Source organism: Maniola hyperantus, chromosome 17 (assembly GCF_902806685.2).
Source record: "Maniola hyperantus chromosome 17, iAphHyp1.2, whole genome shotgun sequence".
In the NCBI taxonomy this organism is placed as follows: Eukaryota; Metazoa; Arthropoda; class Insecta; order Lepidoptera; family Nymphalidae; genus Maniola; species Maniola hyperantus.
The window spans coordinates 12,989,897-13,005,338 of NC_048552.1; the positions used below are offsets into that span (position 1 = coordinate 12,989,897).

General features: G+C 34.1%; 1 protein-coding gene across 1 annotated transcript in view; it reads left to right on the forward strand.

Annotated features, from left to right (window-relative positions):
- The window catches only part of LOC117990037 (microtubule-associated protein futsch-like), a 179,873-nt gene extending 168,443 nt beyond the window's left edge, over positions 1 to 11,430 (forward strand). The window contains 11 exon segments of the mRNA XM_034977471.2: positions 232 to 465; positions 1,581 to 1,655; positions 1,658 to 1,707; positions 1,710 to 2,281; positions 2,283 to 3,668; positions 3,670 to 6,126; positions 6,128 to 6,266; positions 6,268 to 6,307; positions 6,808 to 6,872; positions 6,874 to 6,933; positions 6,935 to 11,430. Of these exon segments, the coding sequence (XP_034833362.2) occupies positions 232 to 465; positions 1,581 to 1,655; positions 1,658 to 1,707; positions 1,710 to 2,281; positions 2,283 to 3,668; positions 3,670 to 6,126; positions 6,128 to 6,266; positions 6,268 to 6,307; positions 6,808 to 6,872; positions 6,874 to 6,933; positions 6,935 to 6,979 (5,123 nt within the window). The 3' untranslated portion in view covers positions 6,980 to 11,430.
- The last annotated feature ends 4,012 nt before the right edge of the window (positions 11,431 to 15,442 follow it).

Consider the following 15,442-nt stretch of genomic DNA (forward strand, 5'->3'; position numbering starts at 1 on the left):
ATTATCATCGAGACAAACCGATCAAAGGACTGGTGTCTCAAGCACATTCGATACTAAATCGTCTACGTTTAGGGATGTTGCAGATATAGAACTTAATATTCCTGAAGGTTTTTGTCTGATCGAGGAACCTAAAGAAATCATTACAACAAAAACAGAATCTTACTTGAAAATGGTGTAACAATCAAAAGAAAAACTACTATTGTTACAGTTAAACATGTTTTTGCCCAAGAGCAAGATCCACATTTAGAACGAGAACAAAAACTTTAACTACCGTCGAAGATGAATATCCTGATGGAAGTACTAGTGTAAAAACAAGCGAAGAAATTTATTATATCGATGAAATCCATGAAGCAGAAAAAGTAGAAACAATTTCTGCAGAAACGACGGATGACTTTGAAGGATTTGAATTAATAAATGATCCAGTTGAAGAAATTAAAACAGATATTGTTTCTCTTACAGAAAATGGTATTCCTCTAAAACGAAAATACACTGTTAAAAAATAACTGAATCTTACTATAATCTATCCAAAAAAGAAACGAAAAAAGTTATCACTACAACAACTACAGAAGATGATACCCAGATGGTAACATAATCATAAAAACCAATAAGAAACTTCAATTGTTGATGAAAATCTAGACAGTATGTTCTCATTGGAGAAACTTGAAGAAAGGAAAGTTGTAACAAAAGAAGTAGAAAAATACCAAGAAGAAGATATTAATAAAAAGTATCTATTCTGTTGAATGGGCATTCTTCAACAGAAGATTTTTTCGTTACGGTAGAGCAGCGCGAACCTGAATCGAGCAGCGAACAAGAAAAAATAATTCCTTAAAACTTCAGAAAGACGTATTTCGATAAAATCATGAGCAGCCGCTTCCTTACAGAAAAAGGCCCACGATGAAATCAATAGAAACCTGAAAACATCCGGTCGGACAAAGTTAGCAATGGAAACTGAGCAAATGCTACACGAAGAGAGGAAACTTACATCACAACATGTTACTGGTTTGAAAAAATAAACTGACTCAATCAGTAAAGATGATTCTGGCAAAAAAATGGAATCTCTTACAGATGTAAGCAATATTGACGGAGAAGAAATCTCAAAAACAGTAGTTCACAGTAGTTCTGAAGATATTTCAAAAGAAACAAGCTTAGAAGAAAAATTCATTTGAAAGCACTGAGAAATCACTTAACAAGCAAGATCAACCGCCTTTTAAAGAATGTCCTACGAAATATGACTTGAGGGAGCCAAAAACATTTGGAATGAGTTTACCATCCAAAAAATTTACTGATGACCCTGAAATATCAAAAGACGAAATCGTACTAACTGAAGCTTCCGATTCAGGTGTACATAGTATTATTACTGAAAGTGATCAGTCAATTCCTGCAGTGGCCTCATATGCCAGATGATGCAGAACATTTCATGGACTCTATCAATAGAGCTTTTAATGATGATAAAGTACAACAGGGAATAAAGTCTGAGGATGTCACAGTTGTCCTAAGGTCGATAGGGTATCCACTCCACCAACTGTTCCAGTAAGTCCATTACCGAAAATTCCAAGTAATTTCCAGGACGTTAAAATGAGTGATGGTGTTCAAAGTGAGGTCACATGACAAATCAGATAGCACCGAAGAAACTATAATGAAAGTAGTACATGTTGGTGAGACGTACTTACTCAAAAAATATCAACTTCTACAGAAAAAGTTCCCAAGACGGTAAAATCTGGCTTAGACAAAGAGATGAAGACTCAGATTTTTCGTCATTATTGCAAACAGTGGGAAAAATTAAGACTGAAACCGATACAGTGACAAAAATAATAAAAGAAGGTGAAAATGTAGTTACACAGACAATTACAACCGTTACAACAAAAGAAATTATTTCCAGAGAAGATGGTACTCCACAAAATGTTAAAACTACCATTGAAACTACTACACTTAGTAAGAGTTCTGATGGATCTACAACGACCACCAAAGATACTCAAACACTTCTTTCAGAATGCTCTTCCAGCCTAAAGTCTACCTCACTAATGGATTTATATGCAAAAGATAACAAATTAGATATACTGCACCTCGACACATGCGATGAAAAGTCTGATATGAGTCTGCAGGTAAAGGATGACAGTGAAAAGATATCTCAAAAATCTGCTATGGAAATACAAAAAGCCAAGAATGATCATCGAATAAAATCTGATTATCTATTGGAGTCCGATGACTCTGATGACAATGTTGAAGACACCGTCATCGATACTGATGTTAGCAAGCGAATAATCAAAGAGAATAATATAGATTATTGAAACCGTTACAACTGTTACAAAGAAAGAAACAATTAAAGTTGATGAGGATAAAAAAATTGTTAAAACTACTATAGAAACAAACATTACAAAAGAACATCCTGATGGTTCTCAAAATATTCAAAAAAATGTTGAAGTTAAAACAGAAGAAATACTTGTTGATGCTGATGCAGGTAATCTCGATAAAATTCTTTCCGAATATGTCCCTTATGGAGATTCTGAAGAAAGTATATCAACCAAATCAGAAGAACTTACTAAAGATGACATTATTATTAAAAGACAAGTTTTGACTAGAACTATTAAGACAAGGTATGCAAATAGTAGTGGAATAGTACAAAAAATTAAGACTGTAACTACAGTTACAACTACAGATGACTATCCAGATGGTTCGTCTCGAACAAAAATTGATTGCAGCACTACTTTAACTGATGTTGAAGATAGTGATATGGTTGAAACTACAGAACTAATTGATTATACAATAATAGAGGATAAGACAGTTAATGTTGCTAAAGAGGAAAAAGATACGGTTTTTGATGGAAAACATATTCATCAGTTTATTACAACTACAGTGACTACAGAAATCCTTGCCAACAAAGACCAAACTAAGAAAAAAGTTAAAACAACTACTGAAACAATTACTGAATCCATATCTCCCGATGGAGTAACTGAAGTCAATAAAGAATGTAAAGTGACAATTTCTGATTATAGTACTGATATTGAAGATGAAATACCCGAAGGATTTGAATCTAAAGGAGAGCCTAAGGTAGAGACCAATGAAGAGACAGAAATTATCAATGAAGGTGGAATAACTATTGGAAGAAAGACAGTTATAACTGTCGTCAAACAAGAATATCACAACACAACAGAAAATATTAAACGAATTAAAATAACGACGAAGACAGTTGTAGAAGATGAGCATCCTGATGGATCTGTTATTACGAAAACTAGTGAAAAAGTTTCTATTGTAGACGAAATTTTAAACGCAATATCTCTAGAAAAAACACCTGTGACTCATAAAGAAAATTTTTCAGAGGAACTAACCCATACAGATGTTGCAGAAGATGATAATGCTCCAGTTGAGGAGGTCCTAAAAGAACTTTTGTTAGTCGGTGATCCAGAAGAAAGTGAAACATGTGAAGTTAAAGAAATAAAACATGAGGATCTAGTAATAAATAGGACTATCCTTACCAAAATTGTAAAAACAAAATATGCAGATGATCACGGTTTAGTAAAGAAAATTAAAACTGTAACAACAATCACTACCACAGATAAATATCCTGATGGTACTTCACGTATCAATGTGGAAAAAAGACAGTCGATAACAGACATGGATGTAGAAGATGGTACACAACTTAAAGAACTTAAAGAATTTTCCGAGATAATAGAAGTTTGTGAATGTTGATAATCATCAGAGGACTGTTATAAGAAATGGCGTCAAAGTTAACCAGATAATCAACACTATGATCACAAAAGAAATACTAGCAACGAAAAATAAAAATAAGAAAATGATTAAAACGACTACTGAAACTTCAACTGAAACAAAATTACCGAATGGAAATACTGAGGTCACAAAGGACGTTAAAGTTTCCTTTACTGATTATAATGAGGATTCAATTGATGAAAGTCTTATAGGATACAGACAAATTGGAGAACCAAATATTCAGACAAGTACAGAAATTGATGAAATAATTGAGGATGGTATACCAATAAAAAGAAAGAAAACTATTTCTACAATTAAAAAAGAATATGAAAATACTGAACTTAAATCAAAGAAAGTGAAAACAACCATCAAAACTATTATTCAAGATAAATATCCTGATGGATCAGTTATTACTAAAAAAAGTGAAAAAGTCTCCATTGGTGATTTTCTAATCAAATCTCCTTCCACTCAAGACGAAGACAAAAAAGTTGAAGAATCATATATTGGAGAAAACGAAATAGTGGAAAAAACATCTGAGGATTCTGTTGTTAGATATGAAATAGTACAAAAGGGTAATATTAAAATTAAACGCACAGTTACGACCAAAACTAAACGTGAAATTTTAGCAAGCCCTGATAAAGATATTGAACGCACTAGAACAACAATTGAAACAATAACAGATGATGAGTATCCACATGGGTTAGTAGAAACTTTCAAAGATATTAAAATAACTATCTCAGAAGCTCAAAAAAGTTATAGTAGTGACTTACAAAGGGCGCTTGAAGGTCTTGTGTCAACTGGTATAGTTAAATCATCAGTTGATAAAAAAACAAACGTCATATTTACAGACGATTCCAAAAAAATAAATCAGACAATTACTACCCATGTAAATAAGGAAGAAATGTTCCATGGTGAAGACAATCTATACGCAATAAAAACAGTCACTGAAACCATAACTGAAAACGTCAACGAGGATGGCATAACACAAGTAAACAATGATGCCAGTACACTAGTAACTTATCTCCCTCGAGGTACGCGGATAGATGACTGGTCTGCTGAAGAATTGGAAGAAATAGAAAAACAATCATTATTGCGATATGAAGCTAGAAAAGCTAAAGAAAACCTAGCAATAAATCAACTACCTTTAGAAAAGAAAGTGGAGTCGCAACCTGATACGAAGTTAAAAAAACGTTCTCCGGTTGGAGAAATTACTACTGAAACTGATACTTTTACTAAAGTTATAAAAGATGGTGATAGTGAAATAACACAAACCATTACTGTAGTAACAACGAAGGAAGTTATAAGTCCTGAAAAAATAAAAGTAACAGTTGAAACTACAACAGTAAGCAGAGGAAGCGATGGTGCAACGAAAACAACAAAATCCACTAAAACGACCATATCAGAAATAAAGGAAGAATTTGAAGAGATAATAGACACGGGTGAAAGTGAGAAATCATTTTCTAAGCACTCCTCTAAAACTGGTGATATGAGAAGTTCATCTGCAGCTAGTGACGACTTAGACCATCCCGGGATATCATCGCCACCATCAGACATAAGTTCAAGAGAATCAAGAGCTGCAACGCACATTTGGGGTACTGAAAGTAGTGGTATGTATTATAGTGATGACGACGGACAGGTTAGTCCGAGTAGTACAAAGTCTCAAATTGCGCATTCACCGCGGTCAAATTTGAGTTTTGAACTGGATACAAAATTACCATCACATCGAGAATCCAGTCATGATATGTTGGCGGAAAAGACCGAATTTGACCCAATGTCTACTTCAATTTATGGCCAATTGCCTGACGACGAGTCGTGTACATATTCAACACAATCAAACGAGAAGACTGAAACACTTCTAACAGATAAGCCACTAATAAAAATGACTGAAGATTTTTCGACAGTTGAACAAATGAAATCTGAGTCAACAAAATGCAGTAGCAAAACTTCAGACACTTCATTTTTAAAAGAAGCTGATGAGCACTTTGAAAAAGCAATTGAAGAACATAAGAAGGTCAGTGGATCGAAAGTAATATCGAGTGTCACCGGTAAATATAAACTCGATCAAGATAGTTCCACAAGTACTGGACAGCAAGAATCTAAAAAAGAAGCGAGTTCGTTAACACTAAAAGATGTCAAAGTAGAGTTGAAAAAAAATCCTCAAACAAGCTCTTCAACGAGTAAAGAATCTAAATCAGAAAAGTCGGAACGTTCCGAATTATGTAGTCCTCTCCAAGATCCCATCGAATCATGGGGTAAACCATTAGGGTTACCGAGTCCAATATTACCGCCAACTAATCAAAGTGATGGCAAAAGTACGCCGAAAAAGCAGCTCGCGAATTCAACGGTAGCTAATAAAAATAAGATTAATCAGGAAAAGAGCAAAGAAGTAAAACGAGCTGCGGAATCACCTAGTAAGAAAAAGCCCTGCCCCGATACATGGACTTAACTTAATGTTCTCTCATGGAAATTCATACTATTCTGCCATTGAATTCTTCAAGAGAGTACGTGCGCGCTACTATGTATTTTCAGGGACTGAACCCTCAAAAGAAATCTACAACGCCCCTGCTTGATGCTAAGAAGACATGGGAAAATAAAGATTTAGGTAATTATGTTTATTTCAATTATATGATACCCTCGAAGGTTTGCTAAAAATCTCCATGGGTTTAAAAGATCTATTTGATGAATTAATTGGAACTACTTATTGCTATAATCCTCTTTTCTTTTAATCTTTAATCTCGTATACCTCTGTATATTTTCTATAAGATCAATTCAGCGGTAGAGCTGTAAAAAAGTAAAAGCCGTAAACAAACAGACATATTTCTATCATTTATAATCTTGAAGAATAACAATCAAAATTGCTTATCAATTGTGCTGGCCAAATTATAGCCCCAAATGAGTATGACAGACCTGCAATAAGCTATTATTTTGTTTTAGAACAGAAATAACACAAGAAATTCAAAAGTACCTATCAAATTAGGTTATTCCAGGTCTGACATACTAATTTTGGCGCTGCCATATTGATAATTTTTTTTCTAATTTGGTGCGCTTTCCTAGACTCTACTTTCGTTTGCCGAACTCTAATCAATGCGTAATTGATTCCAGAAGTAACAATTATTCCCACGTACGATACCGACGTTCTCGGCTACTGGGTCACGGAGAACGAGGAAAGCGTTGGAGAAGTACAAGATCGACCTGTCACCCTCGGCTTCGCGCTGCACCATCAACTTGTCAAGACCACGAGACCTCGTGCGCGGCGTACAGGCTGGAGTTCTAGGTGTCGGGTCTATTTGTGGCCTTCTCATCGAAGAAGTGATCTCCTCAACACTAAGTGCTTTTGAATGGGGAACCAAAGAGAGTGGATTTGTTGTAGGGTATTTAGGCTGTGATAAAGAACCGAGCATTCAAAAACACTTACGTAGGACGCTTTTTCGCATGAGATAGTTTGCAAATAGATGCAGTAAAAGACTATGTGATATTCGAATGTAATGCAACAGACTGCTGAGTGTAATGAAGTGTAATGTGGCGACGACGGCCGAATCGATGGAGTCCTAATCCAATCCGAACGTAAATAACAAAATTCTCGACCTAAGAACAGAAACGTCCATTTTTTTCTAAAACTGTTTCTAGTAGCGTCATTGACAAACAAATAGTACATGCCATTAAATATTTTTCTGACAGATTTTTGAATTGGTCTTTACAGTAGTGCTTTTATACACGATTGTTAGCGAAACCAGTCCATTTTGTTAGCCAAAACACCGCTTGTGCGAAAAATCTAAATTTTTGAAAATTATTTTGCTAAAGCATCGACTTCTAAATAGAGGGTATGGTTTTTATACGAGTAAGTATACTTATTACAACAAAGCTAACGATTATTTTAGCGAATCGGCTTATAAAAGGACGTACGTAATATTTAAAATGTAAGTCCGATACCGATTGGTAGACGATAATTTCAAGGGACGAGCGTTAAATTTCATCTAAATTACACAAATAATTTTGAATATATGATTGAAGTTTAAAAATTATATCGATATTTAAATAATTGTCTTAAAAAGACGCTTATGAAGTCAAACGACCAGCTAGTGCTGCTTGCACTCACATACATTATTGATAGATCGACGTCATTCTGTTCAATACACTTCTAGAAAGGCAAAATTTATATTTCCCAAACCATGTTACACAAGGTATGCATAATGTTGAATAAATAGATTCCTCAATATTTAGTTTAATCAAATGTTATATACTTGTGTTACATGTAGTTGATAATGGACCAAATTACATTTTTTTGAATGTTATTGAAAACGTTTCGCCACAAAATATTACATCAACATATTATAGAAATAAATAATAAGTGCCTGAATTTAATTATTTCTATAATTTGATGTGCCAGTGTACCAATATTTTATTTTGTACGACGAATTATAGCGAAATACGGTCAACGTCATAATTTTTGTCTTTCTAGAGTAACCGATTCAGCCTAAGACGATAGAGAGCTTACTCCATATTGAATAAATGTTTTATTAGAATTATAAATACAAATAAAACAATATATTTACCTTTGTTTTAAGTTGAAATCTGCTTGTTGCGTCGGTGACTATGATATAGTTTAAGTGGATGTTGTTTAAATTTAACTCATTCATGTACAGACTGTAAAATGCTAACAGAATCTCTGATTTTTGTAATTGTTCTTGGCATCGTTATGTTTGGTCTATATTCATGGAATAGTTTAAATTTCTAGTCGAGTCCAACCCAAATACCAATGAACACGTAGAAGTATTATATGTTCCTATTTCAATTGATTTATAGTATTTTTTATCTGTTGTTTTCAATTTAGCGTAACTAATCTACGTGTTATAATAGACTTCCCCTTTTAGAAGAATATTTGTTTGAGACTTATACTGTTACATTCAAATTGTGTGAGAGAATGTGATATTGATGAAATTCATTAAATTGTACCATCTAGTCTAGTGTAATAAGTTGTAAGAGAACTTTCCCGGATTAAATAAAAGTTTCCTCCTGTCATTGTTTGCCAATTCGCGTGAAGGTTTTGAGTCAATTAATTTTAAGTCATCCATAGTGTTAAGCCAAACTTCAACCTTTCGTCGGTCATCGCTTTCTTTGCCAAACTTTTCTAACTATAGTTAAAATAGCGAATACGATTCTGTGTAATTGAAAGCACCAGCACAACGTAATGACATAAAAATATTGATTAAAGCATTAACAGATTCATAAAAGATATTGTATACTATAATGATATATTTATTTTGTATTGTAACAATTATTGTGAGTACGAATGTGAATTTATTTTATAGTTATATGGATATTATTATCGATATTAAATATAATATGTTAACTGAGTGTTGGTTGATGTGAGCACAACAAATGTTTGTTTCTGTTTCTGGTTACGTGAAATGCTTTTACCCGTTGTGAATGGGACTAAACAGGGAGATGAATGTTTAAACTTTTAATGTAACTGCGGTTCGTCGCCGGTGTACTGCGCGTGAGACCACTCCTAGGCGCGTGTTCTGTGGCTCGCCTGCTTTAGATGAGTTTAGGCTTCCGCTTCTGACGCACGGCAAAGGGATGTGACACTGCGACTGTAACATACCTACTCTTATAGCGACTTCTGACTCTTTATATTTTGTGTTCAATACAGATTCCGCTATTGCTTGTTGAGATCTACTGAGCGTACACCGGCGTGGGACTGAGCTTTTTTGAGTGTTAGGGGTTTTTTCGTCGGCTTCCTCCTCTCGAGTCAGCTCCCACCAGCCAGCTGGCTCTGAAGCCGGACCCAAAAGTTTACTATTGTATTTTATAGCTAGAACTCTAATTAATGCATATTATATTAGGAATATTAAAAATGTTATTAAAATAAGAATTGTATCAGCTTAGTGAACATCAATAGCTCTGAGAAATAAATCATTATTAAAATTATTAAATGTTGTATTCTTCCACTGATCACGTTCGTTGATTTTGTCTAATATAATATCTTTTGCGAGATATGTATACGAAGTCAAATAGATATATGAAAACCGCAACAGTTGTTTCGCCTTCCTTAAATTCTGAAATAACTACAACATTTATATCAATCTAAAGTTTTTCTATTTCTTCTATACTTTCATCTATTTCTTTCTTGTTTACAATAATTAGTTTAATGAGTACTATCTCTCTGTGCATTTATTATTTTTCTGGTATTGATTTAACTATATTTTCAGTTTTTTAAACTAGTATTAACTTTAGTACGGGCTATTTTACAAGATGTGGTCAGTAGCGGTTGGATATACGAGTGAATAGGCTTTGTGGTGCTAATTACAGCTATGCTAGGCGAGTAAGCTGTATTGTTGATTATATTTCCTAAATAAGCTAGGACTGTAGGAGAATAAGTAATTCAGTATGATTGTTTTTGCATTTTTGCTTTATTATTGTAGTCTTTGCTTATTTCGGGAATAGCACGTTTGAACACGCTTAATGGTTAGAGACTGACTTGGGTGTATGAACGGATATATTATATTTTAACAAGCTTACATAGATTTTACTGAATCGTCCTGAATAGTAGATACAAAATTATAAGCCCAGAGCGTTTGGCAAAATAAACTAAGTGCCTGAGCAAAAATTGTGAGCATAATATAATTTTATTGCTATCATAAAACTTTAAGGCGCTTGTTTATTTTTCCAAAATCTACGGAATATAATATTATTATTAATTATTATTATACGGAAATCAGATAAGTACCTATAAGTTCAGTTACTTTGTAAAATGTTTAGAAAAGATGCGTCAGTGTCGCTGTGTTTTGACTTTGCGTCAGTATAATATGACCTTTGTTTTTTTATTTATTACCTACTTATCTAAGTATTTTCGATTGTTTAATAATTTCAATAATGATTGTGAATCCTCACATGGATGTTTTAGGTATTTGTAACGATTTCTGTATTATTGTAAAAGGATAAAATAATAATAACGACCACAGAATTCGAAATCAGGTTATAGAATGGTAGCTGCTCTTTAAAACCTAACGGGACGGTGAGCGTGTGACCAATTTTTAGCAACTTACACGTACAGAAATAATTCGAAAGCACATAATAGGTATCTCTATTATTCAGAGCAATGGTAACGCAAGCCAGTATATTTGTTTTTACATTACGTGCGCACTTAAATTTTCTATAGACGTTGTTCATTTCGTATTATTTCTGATACTGATGTTTCACTAAGGCAACGACTTACGTAGATGATTCAAAGTGAACGTGTTTGCAAAGCGATCCGATGTAGTGACACGCAACTTCAATGCAATGCGGTGCGACGCGACGGCTTGCTCCTACGTGCAGTACGTACAGTAGCAAAAGTGACCGTCTCACACCACCGCCGGCCGCCGTTCAGTGGGCACTGACATTTGTCATGTCAAAATCCAGTTCGCGCAAAAATAATCAAGCCAAGCGTTCGCTTCATTTTGCGCCGCGCCGTGCGTCGGGTTAAGCAAACCACTCCAATAGGTATCGACTGTTTGTTGTTTTCACGCTGCGCCGCGCCGCTTCGCGTTCGCGTCAAGATTGCTCATGTAGGATGCCGCGTAAACATCTGCGCGGTCACAAACTCCTTTGCCACTTCTGTAGGAGCTATTTTGAATTCTGTGGTAACGACCACTCATTGTAATCAGTCATGTCGCTATTCTCCATTCAGCGTGTGTGGTGAGGTGTTAGGATCATTACAAGTAATAAAAATATTTCAAAATTTTCGCTGTTTTATTTTCTGTCTTCCATTCTTTTAAGATGAATCTGTCTTGAACGCGCCCCATACAAACGAAATTTGAATTAAGTAGGTAGGAAATAACAAAGAACCCTGGATATCGATTTTGAAACAACCGACCATCAATTATTTATGTAATTTATTACCTATTTTGATTAAATTATTTTAATTGAATTGAAAAAATCTGTCCAGTTGAATACAAAAAAAATCGAATAAGTACTTAGATATCTTGATTAGGAGATTTTAAATAGTTTATTTAAATTTGAAATAGGTACAGTATACTAGGTATAAAACTAGCAGATCGCGTAAGGAATTCTGCTAGATACCTACGTTCCAAAACGCGAGTAGCTGACGTTGGCCTTGCAGCCGCTTTACTCAAATGGAACTGGGCAGGTCATGTGTGCCGGGTGCCAGATGAGCTGTTATGGGCAAAATCTGCTTCTTTTTGGACGTCCCAGAATCATCAACGCCAGCGTGGTCGGCCGAGGCGACGTTGGCGTGATGAATTTAGATAACTTTACAGATACGTGGCCTGAAGAGGCACCAAATAGAAAATTGTGGAAAGATCGGAGGGAGGCCTTTGCCCAGACGTGGCACAGCACAGGCTGATTTAGATTAGATTAGATTAGTTTAGGTACATTGTTAATAATTGACACCTCCAATGTGTGTCTGTGGTGTGTATTGCGTTTGTAAGATTTTTGTTAGAATATCAAAGTTATAGTCCGTACAAAATGAGAACTCACTCGTCATTTTAACTCGCATAGTTAAATTTTAAAAGCACGGTAGTTGGCCTTTAAAATAAGGACTAAAATCGTACTTTTGACATGACAGTTGACCCTTCAAGTTAAAATGGCGAGTAAGATCTCATTTTGTACGCATTATACACGGATTCCAAACCTTTACCAGTCATTGACTATTGCTATATTAATATTGTTTCGTAAGGACAGGGCCATTGAACAGCCAAAATGGCACCGACTCATTGGTCCTAAAATGTTTATTCAGCACCAATGCAACCTCAGTGACGTCTGGATTTCAAACGGGTCGTTCATTAGTGTATCTAAGAGGTGGCGCTGATTTATTTGGTTCCAAAACCGTGAAAAATTTTGTTTGCTTGGGCATATCTTGTCATTTATGATAAGTATCGATGTTACTACTATGTACTGTAAAGATGTAACTATTATGTATTCTGAGCCTTTACATACAAACCTCCGACCCGGTGCTGAAACTTTGTATAACTAGATAGGTACATAATATTTTTTGCAACTGATTGGTTTGCAATCAATTAAAAATCAAACTTCGTCTGTATGGGGCTTGCTCGAACCCAACTCTTATAAGGACAAAATAAAATGCATGTATATAAAGCAAATAACTATGTATTTATAATAACAATATAAACTTTTTTGTACAAATTACATAGAAATTCAAATTATACTACGTACTAGGCAGGTAATTACCTGCCTACCTATGTTTTATACTAATAATTACATAATATTTATAAAAATATGCAAATACAAGAAAGTTTCGTCAGTATTAACATATTCAATATATTTAAGTATGTTTCCAACATGATATTAGGTATATCAAAGAATATAGATGAGTAATTAATATAATTATAATCTCGCAGTTATATATTATAGTAGGTATTTATAGTATTAGGTAGGTATAGAAATAGACGCATACCTAATCTATTAATAACGATAATTATATCTAAAATAAAATAAAATAAAAATAACAATCTTTTTTATTAAAATATACTTTTACAAGTACTTTCGAATAGTCGGATGCATCTACCACTGGTTCGGAATGCCTGAAATTTAAAAATTTGCTGCGCTTTTCCAGTTTCTTCTCTGTTAGCCAGACTCTACAGTATAGGACTAGTTTCAAGACGACCATAATATTTAAAGTAATTTAAGCTTACGCTAAAAAAAGGCACATCAGAGTAGGTAATACAAAATTATCTTATAACTACGTAAATAATTAAAATTGCGTGCCATACCCCAATTTTTCATTAATAATAAACCTCCCTTTATCGATGAAAATAGAAGACATAAATCTTAGATATACAGGGTGTAATTTCCCTCAATAACTTACACAATCCAATACCAATACCTAACCATTTGCCTTATACTTGTAGCGATTTAGTATTTTTCAAACCCGCAATGTACAACGTGCAAAACTATGGGTCAATGCCCCGCCTACAACTCGGCATTGAGCCCGTGGTACCTTATAGCTAGGCAACCGCGTTCGTTGACCTCTAGCTTCAGTCAGATTTTTCATTTGCAATACATTGCAAAACTTTTAAATTATTATTTTTTTCGCGTTGTTTTTCTGGTGATAAGATTAAATCATCAGTACATCAGTAGATGGTGGTGAATCATCAGTACTATCTTTAGTCTGCTAGCATTTTAATTACTTCCAGTATCACTACCCATTTTATTTATAATTAATGCGAAAGTGGGTTTGTTTGTTAGTTTGTTCTTCAATCACGTCGCAACGGAGCAACGGATCGACGTAATTTGTTACATGGGTATAGTTCAAGATCTGGAGATTGACATGGGACATACTTCTTATCCCAGAAAATCAAAGAGTTCCCACGGGATTTTTAAAAACCAAAACCCACGCGGACCAATTCGTAGATTAGCTAGTGAATACATATAAATACCACATTATACTGTGTAACAGAAGTGCGGCACGTAATTTTAATTTAGAAAAATATATTTTATTTAAAAAAAAATCCATTTCACAAGATTTTTTCCTATTGCTTAAATGATACTTTAACTTAATTTACTTAATATTATTACGATGAATAGTACATTAATATTATTAATATACTTAAATGAATAATAATATTATGACTGACCTGATATATTTACTTATTATAAATTAATCTTATTCTACTATTGAGACTGTTTTCTCACTATTAACTTTGGTTATTTTATCATTGTATTAATACTAATATATCTTAAAAAAGACTATTTCTCATGATCTACAGATCACTGAAAAAATAGATTAGGTGTTTTATAATTTTTCATTGACAAAATTACCTAAATTTCCTATTTCTGTAAAATTTTATATGAAATCCATGATGGCGCTCGCACAATTACTTTATTATAATATGAGATCGTAAAAGTTAATGTCTAAATAGTACTAAGGATAATTTTATCTCATAGTAGGTATGTAAGACCATACAGTCATAACATTAGAATAAAAGTAAGAAGAAAAATCAAATTCCGTTGAGATAACGGAAAAATTACTCCTACTAATAAACTGTACCTACTGTAAATAATGAAAATACATCAGTTTTTACCAATGATATTAGAAGAAAAAGAGGTAGATAGGTTACTTATATCAAATTCGATGTTTATTAATGGCACGCTGCGTCAGCGCCGAAAGACTCAACACACATAAACGCATAGATAGTATTTTAACCTCACACAACAGAGAGTAAAGGACGGTGAACTAATAACCTCAGCTTCAGTTGCGCACGAAAAAGAGACGGTTATATTTTGCAGTACCTCGTCCTGCACAGAAGAGTGGAAGAAGGACGGATATATGCCTAATAATGCGAGCGTAAAAGAGACGGGACGAGACGGTATACTAGAAACTCCAAAGAAAAAAAAAACCGTAAAGTCTTTTCGGCTAATGCCGATTTATGCCTACACTGTAGTTGTATAGTAAAATAAAAATCTTATACTGTGGTATTTAATATATTACGAACTAGCTTTTTCCCGCGGTTCCGCTCGTTTTTAGGGTTCCGTGCCCAAGGGGTGCAAACGGGACCCTATTACTAAGCCTCCGCTGTCTGTACGTCCATCTGTCAGCGGGCTGTATCTCGTAAGCCGTAATAAGTAGACAGTTGAAATTTTCACAGAATGTATTTCTATTGCCGCTATAACAAAAATAATAAAAATTAAATTAAATTAAATCCTTCCCTAAAACAGGAAATATGCACACTATTTGAATTGTCAATACTCAGAAGAGACCTATCTGTTTATTTTA